The following is a 17134-nucleotide window of genomic DNA, read 5'->3' on the forward strand; positions in this document are numbered from 1 at the left end:
GGGGGAGCAGAGTCTGGTTCACTCCCCTTTTGCTGGTGCTGGTTTGCTTTTGGACCACTCCGCTTGCACTCATGGCAGGGCCTGGCCTGGAGACCCGGGAGGGAGGAAGGTCTGGAAAAGATAGGGTGCCCAAGGGGGAGGATTGTGGGAATCTGTGCCTCTATTGAGACAGGATTGCCCACCTCCAGGGAGGGCCTGGCGATCTTCCGGAATGACAGTGCTGATCTCAGCCCCCCCTCCCCTCACTGGGAAAGGGCGACTGCAGAGGGGGGGGGGGACTCTAGCATCAAGGCCCCATTGAGCCCATCCTCCCATCTCCAGGTGTTCCCCAACCTGAACTTGGCAACCCCAGCAAAGGGAAGAGTTCTTCAGAAGGGCCCTGAGAAGATGGTGGAGGGAGAGAATACTTCAGGTTTGGAAGGGCTGAGTTTGGCTCTCCTTGGGCCAAGGCTTCCCTCTTGAACGGGTCTACCTTGCAGGATGGGCAGGTGCGTAGTGGAGAGGAGGAGGAAGGGCCCTGGGGGGAGCTCCTGGAAGATGGGCGGAGTGGAAATGGCTGACTCTGAGTGGGGGAATTTCAGAGGAGGGGAGGGTCCTCCAGCAGGTATTCTGCCCTAGAGACACGGTAGCTCCCCAGATGTTTTTTGCCTACAACTCCCATCAGCCCCAGCCATTGGCCATACTGGCTGGGGCTGATGGGAGTTGTAGGCAAAAAACATCTGGAGAGCTACCGTTGGCCACCCCTGCTATTATCTGGAGACTCCAGGCCCCACCGGGAGATTGCCCAGCCTGGCAGAGACCCTGCGGGCGGAGAACCCCCCTTCCTCCACCCTGGGGTCCCTCAGCAGGGATAATGGGGGGGGGGGCAGTCCTTCACCTGCAGCCCCCTGGCTATCCCCCACCAGCTGTGCATCAATCGAATTCAGCATTTCCCTGGACATGCAAGAAAGGGCCAGGAGATCCAAAGAGGTTTTCTCTTGGGGGGGGGGGCAAAAGAAACACTACACGGCCTGTTTAAAAAAGAGCCTGATCTCATCTTCACTAGCCCCTCCCCCCTTTCATCCTCCCATTGAGTTTTACGGTCCTTATTCTAAGAGGGGGGGGTACGACCAGGCTGAAGCGCCTTTTGGACCGCTTTCTCCCTCCTCTGCAGCACTGAAAGGGTTAAGACCGCCGGGCTGCTTGCTAGAGAGGCGGTGCAAGGAGGGGGGGAGGCAGGAGAGGAAGGGGGCTCTTCCTGGGGGAGGGGTTTCCTTCAGCCTGAAGGAGGGCTTGTGGGGGGGGAGCTGCATGGAGCAGCAGGAGGGAAAAGCCTTGCAAAACATCCGGATCCTGGGAAAGTTTTCTTGGAAGTAAGTCAGGGAAGACATAAGGGGGGTGGGGGGGGGGAGAATAAGCTTTTAGTTCTTGGGAGGGAGGGAGGCGGGGATCATGCCATGCCATGGTTGTCCTTCGTTGGCCAGCTCCCTCCCGTGCAGCCATTTTCTCCCGGGGAAACTGATTTCTGTCTGGGGCAGTGATGCTCTGTAATCTTGGTGCTTGGGACTCAGAGTGTTGGACTGGAGGGGCCACTGGCCTGATCCAACAAGGCTTCTCTTATGTCCTTATGTGACACAGAGTGTTGGACTGGAGGGGCCACTGGCCTGATCCAACAGGGCTTCTCTTATGTTCTTATGTGACACAGAGTGTTGGACTGGAGGGGCCACTGGCCTGATCCAACAGGGCTTCTCTTATGTTCTTATGTGACACAGAGTGTTGGACTGGAGGGGCCATTGGCCTGATCCAACAGGGCTTCTCTTATGTTCTTCTGTGACACAGAGTGTTGGACTGGATGGGCCACTGGCCTGATCCAACAGGGCTTCTCTTATGTCCTTATGTGACACAGAGTGCTGGACTGGAGGGGCCGCTGGCCTGATCCAACAGGGCTTCTCTTATGTTCTTATGTGACACAGAGTGTTGGACTGGAGGGGCCACTGGCCTGATCCAACAGGGCTTCTCTTATGTTCTTCTGTGACACAGAGTGTTGGACTGGATGGGCCACTGACCTGATCCAACAGGGCTTATCTTATGTCCTTATGTGACACAGAGTGCTGGACTGGAGGGGCCGCTGGCCTGATCCAACAGGGCTTCTCTTATGTTCTTATGTGACACAGAGTGTTGGACTGGATGGGCCACTGGCCTGATCCAACAGGGCTTCTCTTATGTTCTTATGTGATGCAGAGTGTTGGACTGGATGGGCCACTGGCCTGATCCAGCAGGGCTTCTCTTATGTTCTTATGTGACGCAGAGTGTTGGACTGGATGGGCCACTGGCCTGATCTAACAGGGCTTCTCTTATGTTCTTATGTGACACAGAGTGTTGGACTGGAGGGGCCATTGGCCTGATCTAACAGGGCTTCTCTTATGTTCTTATGTGATGCAGAGTGTTGGACTGGATGGGCCACTGGCCTGATCCAGCAGGGCTTCTCTTATGTTCTTATGTGACGCAGAGTGTTGGACTGGATGGGCCACTGGCCTGATCTAACAGGGCTTCTCTTATGTTCTTATGTGACACAGAGTGTTGGACTGGATGGGCCACTGGCCTGATCTAACAGGGCTTCTCTTATGTTCTTATGTGACACAGAGTGCTGGACTGGAGGGGCCACTGGCCTGATCCAACAGGGCTTCTCTTATGTTCTTATGTGACACAGAGTGTTGGACTGGAGGGGCCATTGGCCTGATCCAACAGGGCTTCTCTTATGTTCTTCTGTGACACAGAGTGTTGGACTGGATGGGCCACTGACCTGATCCAACAGGGCTTATCTTATGTCCTTATGTGACACAGAGTGCTGGACTGGAGGGGCCGCTGGCCTGATCCAACAGGGCTTCTCTTATGTTCTTATGTGACACAGAGTGTTGGACTGGATGGGCCACTGGCCTGATCCAACAGGGCTTCTCTTATGTTCTTATGTGATGCAGAGTGTTGGACTGGATGGGCCACTGGCCTGATCCAGCAGGGCTTCTCTTATGTTCTTATGTGACGCAGAGTGTTGGACTGGATGGGCCACTGGCCTGATCTAACAGGGCTTCTCTTATGTTCTTATGTGACACAGAGTGTTGGACTGGAGGGGTCTTTGGCCTGATCCAACAGGGCTTCTCTTATGTTCTTATGTGACTCAGAGTGTTGGACTGGATGGGCCACTGGCCTGATCCAACAGGGCTTCTCTTATGTTCTTATGTGACACAGAGTGTTGGACTGGAGGGGCCATTGGCCTGATCCAACAGGGCTTCTCTTATGTTCTTATGTGACTCAGAGTGTTGGACTGGATGGGCCACTGGCCTGATCCAACAGGGCTTCTCTTATGTTCTTATGTGACACAGAGTGTTGGACTGGAGGGGCCATTGGCCTGATCCAACAGGGCTTCTCTTATGTTCTTATGTGACTCAGAGTGTTGGACTGGAGGGGCCACTGGCCTGATCCAACAGGGCTTCTCTTATGTTCTTATGTGACACAGAGTGCTGGACTGGAGGGGCCGCTGGCCTGATCCAACAGGGCTTCTCTTATGTTCTTATGTGACACAGAGTGTTGGACTGGATGGGCCACTGGCCTGATCTAACAGGGCTTCTCTTATGTTCTTATGTGACACAGAGTGTTGGACTGGAGGGGTCTTTGGCCTGATCCAACAGGGCTTCTCTTATGTTCTTATGTGACTCAGAGTGTTGGACTGGATGGGCCACTGGCCTGATCCAACAGGGCTTCTCTTATGTTCTTATGTGACACAGAGTGTTGGACTGGAGGGGCCATTGGCCTGATCCAACAGGGCTTCTCTTATGTTCTTATGTGACTCAGAGTGTTGGACTGGAGGGGCCACTGGCCTGATCCAACAGGGCTTCTCTTATGTTCTTATGTGACACAGAGTGTTGGACTGGAGGGGCCACTGGCCTGATCCAACAGGGCTTCTCTTATGTTCTTATGTGACACAGAGTGTTGGACTGGAGGGGACTTTGGCCTGATCCAACAGGGCTTCTCTTATGTTCTTATGTGACTCAGAGTGTTGGACTGGAGGGGCCACTGGCCTGATCCAACAGGGCTTCTCTTATGTTCTTATGTGACACAGAGTGTTGGACTGGAGGGGTCTTTGGCCTGATCCAACAGGGCTTCTCTTATGTTCTTATGTGACTCAGAGTGTTGGACTGGATGGGCCACTGGCCTGATCCAACAGGGCTTCTCTTATGTTCTTATGTGACACAGAGTGTTGGACTGGAGGGGCCATTGGCCTGATCCAACAGGGCTTCTCTTATGTTCTTATGTGACTCAGAGTGTTGGACTGGAGGGGCCACTGGCCTGATCCAACAAGGCTTCTCTTATGTCCTTATGTGACACAGAGTGTTGGACTGGAGGGGCCACTGGCCTGATCCAACAGGGCTTCTCTTATGTTCTTATGTGACACAGAGTGTTGGACTGGAGGGGCCACTGGCCTGATCCAACAGGGCTTCTCTTATGTTCTTATGTGACTCAGAGTGTTGGACTGGAGGGGCCACTGGCCTGATCCAACAAGGCTTCTCTTATGTCCTTATGTGACACAGAGTGTTGGACTGGAGGGGCCACTGGCCTGATCCAACAGGGCTTCTCTTATGTTCTTATGTGACACAGAGTGTTGGACTGGAGGGGCCATTGGCCTGATCCAACAGGGCTTCTCTTATGTTCTTCTGTGACACAGAGTGTTGGACTGGATGGGCCACTGACCTGATCCAACAGGGCTTATCTTATGTCCTTATGTGACACAGAGTGCTGGACTGGAGGGGCCGCTGGCCTGATCCAACAGGGCTTCTCTTATGTTCTTATGTGACACAGAGTGTTGGACTGGATGGGCCACTGGCCTGATCCAACAGGGCTTCTCTTATGTTCTTATGTGATGCAGAGTGTTGGACTGGATGGGCCACTGGCCTGATCCAGCAGGGCTTCTCTTATGTTCTTATGTGACGCAGAGTGTTGGACTGGATGGGCCACTGGCCTGATCTAACAGGGCTTCTCTTATGTTCTTATGTGACACAGAGTGTTGGACTGGAGGGGTCTTTGGCCTGATCCAACAGGGCTTCTCTTATGTTCTTATGTGACTCAGAGTGTTGGACTGGATGGGCCACTGGCCTGATCCAACAGGGCTTCTCTTATGTTCTTATGTGACACAGAGTGTTGGACTGGAGGGGCCATTGGCCTGATCCAACAGGGCTTCTCTTATGTTCTTATGTGACTCAGAGTGTTGGACTGGATGGGCCACTGGCCTGATCCAACAGGGCTTCTCTTATGTTCTTATGTGACACAGAGTGTTGGACTGGAGGGGCCATTGGCCTGATCCAACAGGGCTTCTCTTATGTTCTTATGTGACTCAGAGTGTTGGACTGGAGGGGCCACTGGCCTGATCCAACAGGGCTTCTCTTATGTTCTTATGTGACACAGAGTGCTGGACTGGAGGGGCCGCTGGCCTGATCCAACAGGGCTTCTCTTATGTTCTTATGTGACACAGAGTGTTGGACTGGATGGGCCACTGGCCTGATCTAACAGGGCTTCTCTTATGTTCTTATGTGACACAGAGTGTTGGACTGGAGGGGTCTTTGGCCTGATCCAACAGGGCTTCTCTTATGTTCTTATGTGACTCAGAGTGTTGGACTGGATGGGCCACTGGCCTGATCCAACAGGGCTTCTCTTATGTTCTTATGTGACACAGAGTGTTGGACTGGAGGGGCCATTGGCCTGATCCAACAGGGCTTCTCTTATGTTCTTATGTGACTCAGAGTGTTGGACTGGAGGGGCCACTGGCCTGATCCAACAGGGCTTCTCTTATGTTCTTATGTGACACAGAGTGTTGGACTGGAGGGGCCACTGGCCTGATCCAACAGGGCTTCTCTTATGTTCTTATGTGACACAGAGTGTTGGACTGGAGGGGACTTTGGCCTGATCCAACAGGGCTTCTCTTATGTTCTTATGTGACTCAGAGTGTTGGACTGGAGGGGCCACTGGCCTGATCCAACAGGGCTTCTCTTATGTTCTTATGTGACACAGAGTGTTGGACTGGAGGGGTCTTTGGCCTGATCCAACAGGGCTTCTCTTATGTTCTTATGTGACTCAGAGTGTTGGACTGGATGGGCCACTGGCCTGATCCAACAGGGCTTCTCTTATGTTCTTATGTGACACAGAGTGTTGGACTGGAGGGGCCATTGGCCTGATCCAACAGGGCTTCTCTTATGTTCTTATGTGACTCAGAGTGTTGGACTGGAGGGGCCACTGGCCTGATCCAACAGGGCTTCTCTTATGTTCTTATGTGACACAGAGTGTTGGACTGGAGGGGCCACTGGCCTGATCCAACAGGCCTTCTCTTATGTTCTTATGTGACTCAGAGTGTTGGACTGGAGGGGCCACTGGCCTGATCCAACAGGGCTTCTCTTATGTTCTTATGTGACACAGAGTGTTGGACTGGAGGGGTCTTTGGCCTGATCCAACAGGCCTTCTCTTATGTTCTTATGTGACTCAGAGTGTTGGACTGGAGGGGCCACTGGCCTGATCCAACAGGGCTTCTCTTATGTTCTTATGTGACACAGAGTGTTGGACTGGAGGGGTCTTTGGCCTGATCCAACAGGGCTTCTCTTATGTTCTTATGTGACTCAGAGTGTTGGACTGAAGGGGCCACTGGCCTGATCCAACATGGCTTCTCTTATGTTCTTATGTGACACAGAGTGTTGGACTGGAGGGGCCACTGGCCTGATCCAACAGGGCTTCTCTTATGTTCTTATGTGACACAGAGTGTTGGACTGGAGGGGACTTTGGCCTGATCCAACAGGGCTTCTCTTATGTTCTTATGTGACACAGAGTGTTGGACTGGATGGGCCACTGGCCTGATCCAACAGGGCTTCTCTTATGTTCTTATGTGACACAGAGTGTTGGACTGGAGGGGACTTTGGCCTGATCCAACAGGGCTTCTCTTATGTTCTTATGTGACTCAGAGTGTTGGACTGGAGGGGCCACTGGCCTGATCCAACAGGGCTTCTCTTATGTTCTTATGTGACACAGAGTGTTGGACTGGAGGGGTCTTTGGCCTGATCCAACAGGGCTTCTCTTATGTTCTTATGTGACTCAGAGTGTTGGACTGGATGGGCCACTGGCCTGATCCAACAGGGCTTCTCTTATGTTCTTATGTGACACAGAGTGTTGGACTGGAGGGGCCATTGGCCTGATCCAACAGGGCTTCTCTTATGTTCTTATGTGACTCAGAGTGTTGGACTGGAGGGGCCACTGGCCTGATCCAACAGGGCTTCTCTTATGTTCTTATGTGACACAGAGTGTTGGACTGGAGGGGCCACTGGCCTGATCCAACAGGCCTTCTCTTATGTTCTTATGTGACTCAGAGTGTTGGACTGGAGGGGCCACTGGCCTGATCCAACAGGGCTTCTCTTATGTTCTTATGTGACACAGAGTGTTGGACTGGAGGGGTCTTTGGCCTGATCCAACAGGGCTTCTCTTATGTTCTTATGTGACTCAGAGTGTTGGACTGAAGGGGCCACTGGCCTGATCCAACATGGCTTCTCTTATGTTCTTATGTGACACAGAGTGTTGGACTGGAGGGGCCACTGGCCTGATCCAACAGGGCTTCTCTTATGTTCTTATGTGACACAGAGTGTTGGACTGGAGGGGTCTTTGGCCTGATCCAACAGGGCTTCTCTTATGTTCTTATGTGACTCAGAGTGTTGGACTGAAGGGGCCACTGGCCTGATCCAACAGGGCTTCTCTTATGTTCTTATGTGACTCAGAGTGTTGGACTGGAGGGGTCTTTGGCCTGATCCAACAGGGCTTCTCTTATGTTCTTATGTGACTCAGTGTTGGACTGGAGGGGCCACTGGCCTGATCCAACAGGGCTTCTGTTATGTTCTTATGTGACTCAGACTGTTGGACTGGAGGGGCCACTGGCCTGATCCAACATGGCTTCTCTTATGTTCTTATGTGACACAGAGTGTTGGACTGGATGGGCCACTGGCCTGATCCAACATGGCTTCTCTTATGTTCTTATGTGACACAGAGTGTTGGACTGGAGGGGCCACTGGCCTGATCCAACAGGGCTTCTCTTATGTTCTTATGTGACTCAGAGTGTTGGACTGGAGGGGCCACTGGCCTGATCCAACATGGCTTCTCTTATGTTCTTATGTGACACAGAGTGTTGGACTGGAGGGGCCACTGGCCTGATCCAGCGTGGCTTCTCTTATGTTCTTATGTGACACAGAGTGTTGGACTGGATGGGCCACTGGCCTGATCCAGCGTGGCTTCTCTTATGTTCTTATGTGACTCAGAGTGTTGGACTGGATGGGCCACTGGCCTGATCCAACAGGGCTTCTCTTATGTTCTTATGTGACTCAGAGTGTTGGACTGGATGGGCCACTGGCCTGATCCAACAGGGCTTCTCTTATGTTCTTATGTGACACAGAGTGTTGGACTGGAGGGGTCTTTGGCCTGATCCAACAGGGCTTCTCTTATGTTCTTATGTGACTCAGAGTGTTGGACTGAAGGGGCCACTGGCCTGATCCAACAGGGCTTCTCTTATGTTCTTATGTGACTCAGAGTGTTGGACTGGATGGGCCATTGGCCTGATCCAACATGGCTTCTCTTATGTTCTTATGTGACACAGAGTGTGGGACTGGAGGGGCCACTGGCCTGATCCAACATGGCTTCTCTTATGTTCTTATGTGACACAGAGTGTGGGACTGGAGGGGCCACTGGCCTGATCCAACAGGGCTTCTCTTATGTTCTTATGTGACTCAGAGTGTTGGACTGGATGGGCCACTGGCCTGATCCAGCGTGGCTTCTCTTATGTTCTTATGTCTGGGGCAGTGAGGCTCTGTAATCTTGGTGCTTTGGGGGGGCACAGTTGGAGGGCTTCTAGTGTCTTGGCCCCACTGGTGGACCAGTGGGAGGTTTTTTGCCACTGTGTGACACAGAGTGTTGGACTGGAGGGGCCACTGGCCTGATCCAACATGGCTTCTCTTATGTTCTTAAATATATGAAACTGACATTCTCTTGCTGGTCATTTTCATTCCGCAAATCAAGAAGGGAAGCAGGCCTTTTGGGGAGTGGGGTGAGCTAAGACAGGGGGGTGGGTTGGGGGAAAGGAAGTCCAGCCTGCACTGGAATTGGCTGCAGCCCCCTCCTAAGCCCCTGATGTGGGCCCAGTGTACAGCTGGGGCTTCCACTAACAGAAGAGAGGAACATTTTAGATTCCTCTGTTGCCAAGTGACAGAGAGCCTAGCAACAGCACTGGTGCTCCTAGAAACACCACCAACACCCACCAACCACAGCATAAGGCTGCTCGCTGACAGGCAGAGAGGGGTGGAGCATACCAATGTGGCCACACGCCCAATGCACAAGGAACAAATGGCACACAAAAATCCATCACTGTGAGGATCATGACATGAAAACACAACAGGGAGATCCACAGATGTGGGTTTGAGTCCCCTCCTGCACCCGTGTTTTGCAGAGTGGGCACACGGGGAGGGAACACGCCTGCTCCAAACACATCACCCCTGTCCCATCCCTCCACAGCTCACTTGGCAGAGGCAGCCGTAACATGAGGCCAGATTCTTCCTCCTGCACTGGGGTTAGGGTGGGCGGAAGGGCATCTTTTGCCAGGCGAGAGAGGTACAAACCCCCAGGCAGCACAACAGGGAGAAGCACCAAGGCCCAGGCCCAGGAGGGGAGGGTTCAGATCTTCTTAAGGGAGATGCGGACAAGAATAAGAAACCTGCCTGCGGGGGGGGGTGGGTGTCAGGAGGCTCAGAAAGGAATCCCAGATGGGATCAGATGTGCTGATTCATTCATGCTGATTGGCTGGTCACATGGCAGGTATTTTGGCTGACTCTTCCCCCAACTTGCATCTCCAGCAGGGCACCACTGAGATAATTAGTAGCCATGCAAAGGTGCCCAAGGTCTTGGCGTAGACTTCATTCCAAGTAGTCTGGACTCTGGAAAATAGTCCTTCTTTCGGGGGGGCTGGAATATGGAGCCGGGAGAAAACTGATAATTACCTTGATGGACTTGTGGTATATTCCTTGCTTCTTTTGGGGAGTGGAGGTTGTATTTACAGTATATATGCATACATAAGTCTGAATGTTTCTGTGTGTGTTTATACGTTTCCTCCTTCTGACACACTCCTGTCTGTCTCTCTCTGTCCCGTTAGGGAGAAGCCGCTCTTCAGAGCCGAGTGAATAAAGGCAACTTTTAAAAGACAGAGGCGGGCCAAGAGAAATGGAAGGAGATGGAAGTGCAGGACCCAGAAGGACCTGGAACTCACAAGACAAGAAAGAGCCTCCATCCCATCCAACTTGGAAGTGGTGCTGAATTCTGGGAATCATCTGTGCCAGAGATCTTGGCTAAGGACACCATGACCTCAGATGTGCTATACCAACACTTCTGGCAGTTCCGCTACCATGAGGCTGATGGGCCCCGAAAGGTTTGCAGCCAGCTCCATGGACTTTGCAACCAGTGGCTGAAGCTGGAGAGGCACACCAAGAAGCAGATCCTGGACCTGGTGATCCTGGAGCAGTTCCTGACTCTCCTGCCCCAGGAAATGCAGGGCTGGGTCAGAGGATGTGGGCCGGAGACCAGTTCCCAGGCGGTGGCCCTGGCCGAAGGTTTCCTCCTGAGTCAGGCAGAGGAGAAGAGGCAGGCAGGACAGGTGAGGGGATTCCCTCCAGGTGTGTGTAATTCAAGCAGCAATATCTCACCTTATCTTAAAGATTCCTTGCCAGATAATTGTGTAGAGCCTCTTCTGCTAGAAAATTTCTGACCCCTGCAGATAACTCATCAGATCTGCTGAGAGGAGGGTGTAGAATCTGGGAGTGGAGCAGGATCCATTCCTTGGTCTCTTTTCCATCCCATCTCTTACCCCTCTCCCTGGCTGCTGTTTCACATGCAGGGAACACCTTTGGAGATGGAAGCTGCAATCCCTGAGGCAGAAGGAGCTTCATTGGAGCAGGGGCAGAGGGTGCAGGCGGTGGAGCGTGCCCAAGATGCCCTCTCCTGTGGTAAGGACTCCTTGTGCCTGGGGAGCCTGTGAATGTGACGGGTAGAGAGGTCACGTCAGGGGGGGAAATGCAGATTTCTATGGGCAACACAGAGTTAATTGGTGGCACTCAATATCCACACACTGTGATGTCTCTAAAAGATCAGACAAACTCCTGGAGGACCATTTATCCCATAACTAAAAATTCATCTCTCACCTTCCTTCCCTAAAAGATCTCAGATTCCCTGGGGAGGGGAAGGCAGGAAAAACCTCGAAAGCGACCCTCCACCTTCTGGGGGAGCAGAGCTCTGAAAACCAGTCCCTGGGGCCAATAAGAATGGGAAAATGTTGCTTCAGTGTTCGTGCTTGAAGGGTCATCTGGGCGGCTGCTGCAGGCAGCAAGGTTTGGAGTAGGGATGGCAGGCTCTGGCCCAGCATTTGCAGGTGCTTTGGGGAGGATCTTGGGGTGGGACTTGGGACAGGTGTGATGTCATGTTGAAGTTGTGTCAGGCTGAAAACCTAGTTTAATTTAAATTTAATTTGCGATTTATACCCCGCCCTATCCTGCAAGGCAGGCTCAGGGCGGCTTACAACATCAAAAAGTTACAGTAACAATAACTAAAACATATCCCATTCAGCACACCCCAGAGACTCTCTGAAAGCTCATTCCTATGACCCTCCAGTCCCCAGAATTGTTCTAGTCATGTCTGGTCCAACAGGATGGTGCTATCTCATGCTATTGCATTTCCACTCCTCATTTCCCTCCTTGTAGAGCAAATACAACTCTGATGGAAGTCTGAAATACATTGGTAGTATTTATAATTCCTAAGGCTCATCGGTCCCTGGTGTTTCTCTTCTGCCTCTCTCAGAACGTAGCAAAAAGTATTTTAAAAACGAGTTGAGTATAGATAGCAGAACGTTTCACAACCCTGAGGATAGTGTGTGTGTGAACCAGGAAACAAACAAGCCAACACCCTCCCTCCCTCCTTGTCTCAGGAACTGGCAGTGAAGAGATGCTGTTGAGCCGTTGTCTTTTCCAAGGTGTGGGAACAGTCGCTGCACCTCCAATCCAGGTAGGTGAGATGAGCAGGGGGGGCACAGCCTGGGTCCCTCCTCCTTTCTCAGGGGAGTTTTTGCTCCTTCAGTTTCACCAAGGGGTCCGTGAGAGAGATCCTTTGAATCTTGTTGCATTTACCCATCCCAAGCATTATTTTCTCTACCTTCCCAGACGACTCCCTTCCAGTGTGAGATCTCTGAAGAGGAGGGAATCTTCTTTTTCTTCCAGTGTCCCTTTTCCTTGGAGGAGGTGTCCGTCTCTTTCACGGAGGCAGAGTGGGCCCTGCTGGATCCGGGACAAAGAGCTCTGTATAGGGAAGTCACGCTGGAGAACTATGGGAACGTGGCCTCTCTGGGTAAGGATCTTTCAAGAGTACCAAAGGTGCAACTTACTGCCACTAGGAGGAGGAATGAATCCAAATATTGAATGCATCATTTTGAGGCCTTTCCCACCACTTGGGGAGGGGCTGGAGCTCCCTGGCAGAGCATCTCCTTTGCATGCAGAAGGTCCCAGGTTCAATCCCCAGCATCTCCCATGAAAAGGATCAGGTAGGAGGTGAAATGAAAGACTCTGCCTGAGACCCTGGAGAGCCAATGCTGGACTGAGTAGATGATACTGACTCCAAGGGACCGGGGATCTGATTCAGTGTAAGGAAACTTCACATGTTCACAGAATCATAGAATTGGACTGACCTCTTGGGTAATCTAGTCCAACCCCCTGCAAAATGCCGGGGATTCAAGACTACCTTTGTTGCATGCCCAGAGGGTGACAAAATATCCCTCCACAAACCTTGGCTAAAGTTGCTTCCTGACTCCAAAGTGGCAGTCGCATTTCCTTGGGTATGTAAGAAAGAGCAACAAGAACTAAGCAATGATGCAACCTTTCCTTTTCACTCTCATTTCTTGCTATTTAGTTGAATAACATTTAAGTTAGAGGTTAAAATTATATTTAATAATGATAATTGTTAAGTTACATTGTTTACGCAGTTTTATAATTTTTATTGATTTTAACTACAACGAGAAAAGGCACAAGCGTAGATACATTAAAGAGGGGAAGGGGTGGCTACAAAGTGGGAAGAACAGAAACAAAAGAGAAATGCAAATATGTCAGTGACAATTCTACCTCCAAGTGAAATACCCAGTTCTTTCTACCTACAAGTATGAGGTTGTCCCCATATATTTTACCATACTAAACGATTTCTTAAAATACAAGTCTAAACAATTCTTCTTCAGCACATGTAAGTATAAAAGAGTCAGAGCCGTCTCAACACAGAACTGGCTGGCTAAGCTTAACCATATCGAAAGCACAGACTAACTTGTTAGTTTAACAATAGCGTCATTAAAAGAAGCATATGAAACAAATATCTTTATCCTTCTAACTAACTTAATTCAAACGGAAAGAAAGAGGGGGGAAAACCCGATTTAAAATGTCATAGAACATAGGGAGAAAAATAAAAATAAGCTAAAGATAAGACATAATAGTTTGTCTCACTATGGACAGTTTCTCCAAACAAACATACTAAGAGCGGATCTACCAGATTACTAAATAATTTATCTGTCTGCCTTCTTAACAATTGATCCAAATTAACTATCTATTTATATAACATTTTTGCCAAACTTTTAAATCCTTAAAATCTCACTTGATCTTTTAAAATCACATATCAGTTCTTATTAAAAATTCCATATCTAAATACCCAAAGAGGGAACAACCGTTCAAAGACCCTCCTTCCTGAAAGATTTCCACGTCTTGATTTTTTGCTGCTTAACTCAACAATATTAAAAATACAGACTAGCTTATTAGTTTAACAATATCGTCCTTGAAATGAGCCTTAAAAAAACAAATATTTTCATCTGTTAAGAGCAAATCTGCCAAATTGCAGGATGATTATGTTGTCTACCTTCCTAAAAGTTAATCCAAGTTAATTATTTATTTACATAAAGTTCTTTTCAAAAGTTTTCAATCCTTTAGCTCTTTTATCCATATTCCTCTAGATGAAACAGCTTAATATAACCCAAAAATCTCACTTAGCCTTTTAAGATTGCATATCAGTTCTTATTGAGAGTTCCATATTCGACTACCCAGAGAGAGAGAGGCAATTCAAAGACCCTTCTTCCTGAAAAATTTCCACATCTTGATTTTTTGGCTGAGGTGCACCTTCTCTCTCCTTAATGCAGTCATCCCTATCGGTAAAAGTAGGAAGGATTCCACGCCATTTGTTCCTCTCGAAAAAACTTCAATCAGTCTTGATTTCCGGTCTTTCTTTTTAACTGCGGCATAAGGTTCCATTTTGGTTTTCTTTTGTTCGATCCCAGCGAATCACTCTCCCTTTCTAATTCCACAGATGTCACCAGGATCTCTTTAACACTTTGCTCATGTAGATTTGAGATTTCACTAGCTTTCAGCATAAAAGCTCCCATTTTTTTTAATCAACTCTGTTAATGAACCAAGATCCTGCTTCAGAGAAATTATGCTACGTAATATGTCTTTTTTAGAAAACATTTCACTTTTACAATGCCATTTTTCCTCTTTCAACAAACTCAAGTCTATTAATCCAAGTTGAAAAGTAGCTCAGTCTGCCTCTCCAAATCTTCTCCTGCTGTGATTTTGGATGTTGCCATTTCAGTTGCAATCAGACGACAAAGACAGATCTCTCTAGAATATATCTCATTTTTGTTCAGACCATATTGCAGCCAGATAATAGTCTCTTTAACACATATCCAATTATAATCCGGGTCGATTTAGGTATCTGTATTCATTCTAATTCAGATTGTTGCCAACGCTCAAAGTTGTTCTTTTAACTTTTCGAAGTCTCATTCACCGGGAAAGTAGGGGTGGAATCCACTTTTTCCCCTTCTTTTGAACTGACCCGTTTGTTGTTATTTAAAACGACCCATTAGCCAGTGGTATTGAAAGCACACTTACTTGCCAAGTAGAATCGCCATGCTTGAGATAGGAAAGTGATACATCAGGAGCTTATTGAGAGAAAAGAAAGCAAGCCATCAGGCATTCACCTCTTTCTTCTGTGTTAGCTATCATGGCGGTGGAGCTTCGGGGCATACAAGAAAGACAGGAACAGCCACCGCTGAGCCTCTGGCTTCTTGCAAAAGTCCCATGCCAAAAGAAAACCCCTTCAGGGTCTCCTTGAGGGTGCCACAGATGTGGCACCAACCGCCTGATTCAGAGGGGCCGCTGGAGAGACGATCCATGGACCCCTGTTGAGCTCAAGGCGACATAACCCGGAAAAAAATATGCTAAGTTGTTTAATAACATTAATAATTGTTAATGTTTGTTTTGTGTGATAAAGTTGGTTTATTAAAATTGTTGGTAAAGCATTTGGAGATAATTTGTGAGGGGGGCCCCAAGATTTTGAATGCCTATGGGCCTCCACAGGGTTTAATCCGGCTCTGCCCACGAGTTGCACCAGACCTCTTAATAATCACTGTAAGCCTTGGGGGGAACTAAGATTCTTTGCTTCACAGATCCATTCCACATATCCTGGTTCAGATTCTCGGCTTTGATCTGGACTGTGATGCTGACTTTCCAGAAGAATTTTTAGTCTTTTATTTCTTTCTTTCCACATAAGACTGAATACTTTTTCTCTGTCTCCCTCTCTCTGTCTGCAAAAGAAGCCAGAAGTATAAGAGAGTCTGTGGTGGAGAAAGAAAACAGCCTTGCGTTTGAAGAAAGGTTCCAGAGTTCTTCTTGAGCAGGGTTTCCCAAACTTCTTTTCCCCGTGGCCCAGTTATTTTTACACTTCTCCCTAATGGCCCACTAAAATTCAGGGATGGAGCCAGTAGACTTTGGGGGTGGAGATAGAAGACAGGAATTATGTCATTTCCTGTGGTGTCACTTCCAGGTCAAGGGCCAAGTGATGTCACTTCCGGGGCACACTGAAACAAAACTCGATCTCTTCCTGTGATGTCACTTCTAGGGCACTCCCCCAAACCTGCCTCTTCTTCTGAAGTAACTTCGTTTTTAGAAAAATCTCTCTGAAACTCATGCTGAGCCAAAATGGGGGTGGAAAATGGGCGGTCTGCAACTATTTCATACATTCCCTGAGTCCTCTCTTTCTACCTCCACACCTGCATGCACCTATCTGGTTGTGTGTGCTTCTCCAGCTTGCAAGCACTCCTAATGCCCATGTTCAATTGCCTGCACCACCTACACACCCCTTCCTCAACAGCACTGGCCAGTGTATGCAGTTTGGAGCGCTGTTGCCATTGCCATCAGGAATGCCAGCACTGTGTACCACCCACACTGGGCCCTGGCAGCTGCTCTACCTCAAAATATGCTGACACATTTAGTAGGCCCTTCCTCCAGCTGCTACTACTGGAACCCAGCCTCAAACTATAACCAAGCTTGCTTGGTTTCAAGAAAATCTTTTGACAACTATTTTTCATACATTTCCTTGGCTGAAACACTGGGACATTGCTGTGAAAGGTAGCAGACAATTGTACTGCAATTAATGAATTAATTTCAAATTATATGAAGTTCATCCAAGCTTTTCTTCAGTTATCCCAAAAAGGATATTTATGAGGGACTTGCAGCTTTTTACTGGCTGTGTTTCCCATGCTTTTAAAAGCAACCTGTTGTGCAGATATTTAGCCAGTGAACTACTTTCATCTTTTTTAATATCTACAGGAGGAGTTTAATTTTGGTGTCAGACAGCTGATAAAAGCAGGACCAGTAAAATGGTGCCATCACTTCCAGTGCTGTTGAGATAAAGAGCAGTAATCTCCAATAATCTCTTTCTGCCCCACACCTCTCATTCTCACTCACTCACACAGAAATCTCATAGAAAGGCCAGCTGGCTACAACTGGAGGTGCCAACGTTCCGTTGGCAGCGCTCCAGTGTCTGCAACAACAGTATGATGAACAGAAAAGATTCATCCAGTAAAAATGGAAGGAAACAAAGAAAGAGAAAGGGAAAGAATGAAAGGAAAGACATGGAAAGAAAGAACACAAGAAAAGCCATGTTGGGTCAGGTCGGTGGACCATCCAGTCCAAAATTCTCTCAATGCCCCCAAAGCACCAGAATGTCCACCAGTGGCACAAGG

General features: G+C 49.0%; 3 protein-coding genes across 3 annotated transcripts in view; 2 read left to right on the plus strand and 1 right to left on the minus strand.

Moving 5' to 3' along the window:
• LOC132572129 (zinc finger protein OZF-like) overlaps positions 1-17134 on the minus strand; it is a 1123325-nt gene that overhangs the window by 117100 nt on the left and 989091 nt on the right. The window lies entirely within an intron of this gene.
• The window catches only part of LOC132570915 (paternally-expressed gene 3 protein-like), a 234642-nt gene that overhangs the window by 67649 nt on the left and 149859 nt on the right, over positions 1-17134 (plus strand). The window lies entirely within an intron of this gene.
• Positions 1247-15409, plus strand: LOC132572141 (zinc finger protein with KRAB and SCAN domains 5-like). Its single transcript, XM_060238943.1, has 6 exons — positions 1247-1352; positions 10196-10693; positions 10934-11042; positions 12017-12093; positions 12306-12432; positions 15107-15409. The coding sequence occupies exons 2-6, from the start codon at positions 10274-10276 to the stop codon at positions 15220-15222; spliced, it is 849 nt and encodes a 282-aa protein (XP_060094926.1). The 5' UTR covers positions 1247-1352; positions 10196-10273; the 3' UTR covers positions 15223-15409.

Source organism: Heteronotia binoei, chromosome 5 (assembly GCF_032191835.1).
Source record: "Heteronotia binoei isolate CCM8104 ecotype False Entrance Well chromosome 5, APGP_CSIRO_Hbin_v1, whole genome shotgun sequence".
NCBI classification, from domain to species: domain Eukaryota; kingdom Metazoa; phylum Chordata; class Lepidosauria; order Squamata; family Gekkonidae; genus Heteronotia; species Heteronotia binoei.

Bases quoted from the DNA above. Each gene is read 5' to 3' on its own strand.
- LOC132572141 (XM_060238943.1), top strand. From the start codon at position 10,274: ATGGAAGTGCAGGACCCAGAAGGACCTGGAACTCACAAGACAAGAAAG. The intron at 11,043-12,016 runs GTAAGGACTCCT...TCCTTGTCTCAG, and splicing joins CCAAGATGCCCTCTCCTGTG to GAACTGGCAGTGAAGAGATG. The intron at 12,433-15,106 runs GTAAGGATCTTT...CTTCTGTGTTAG, and splicing joins TGGGAACGTGGCCTCTCTGG to CTATCATGGCGGTGGAGCTT.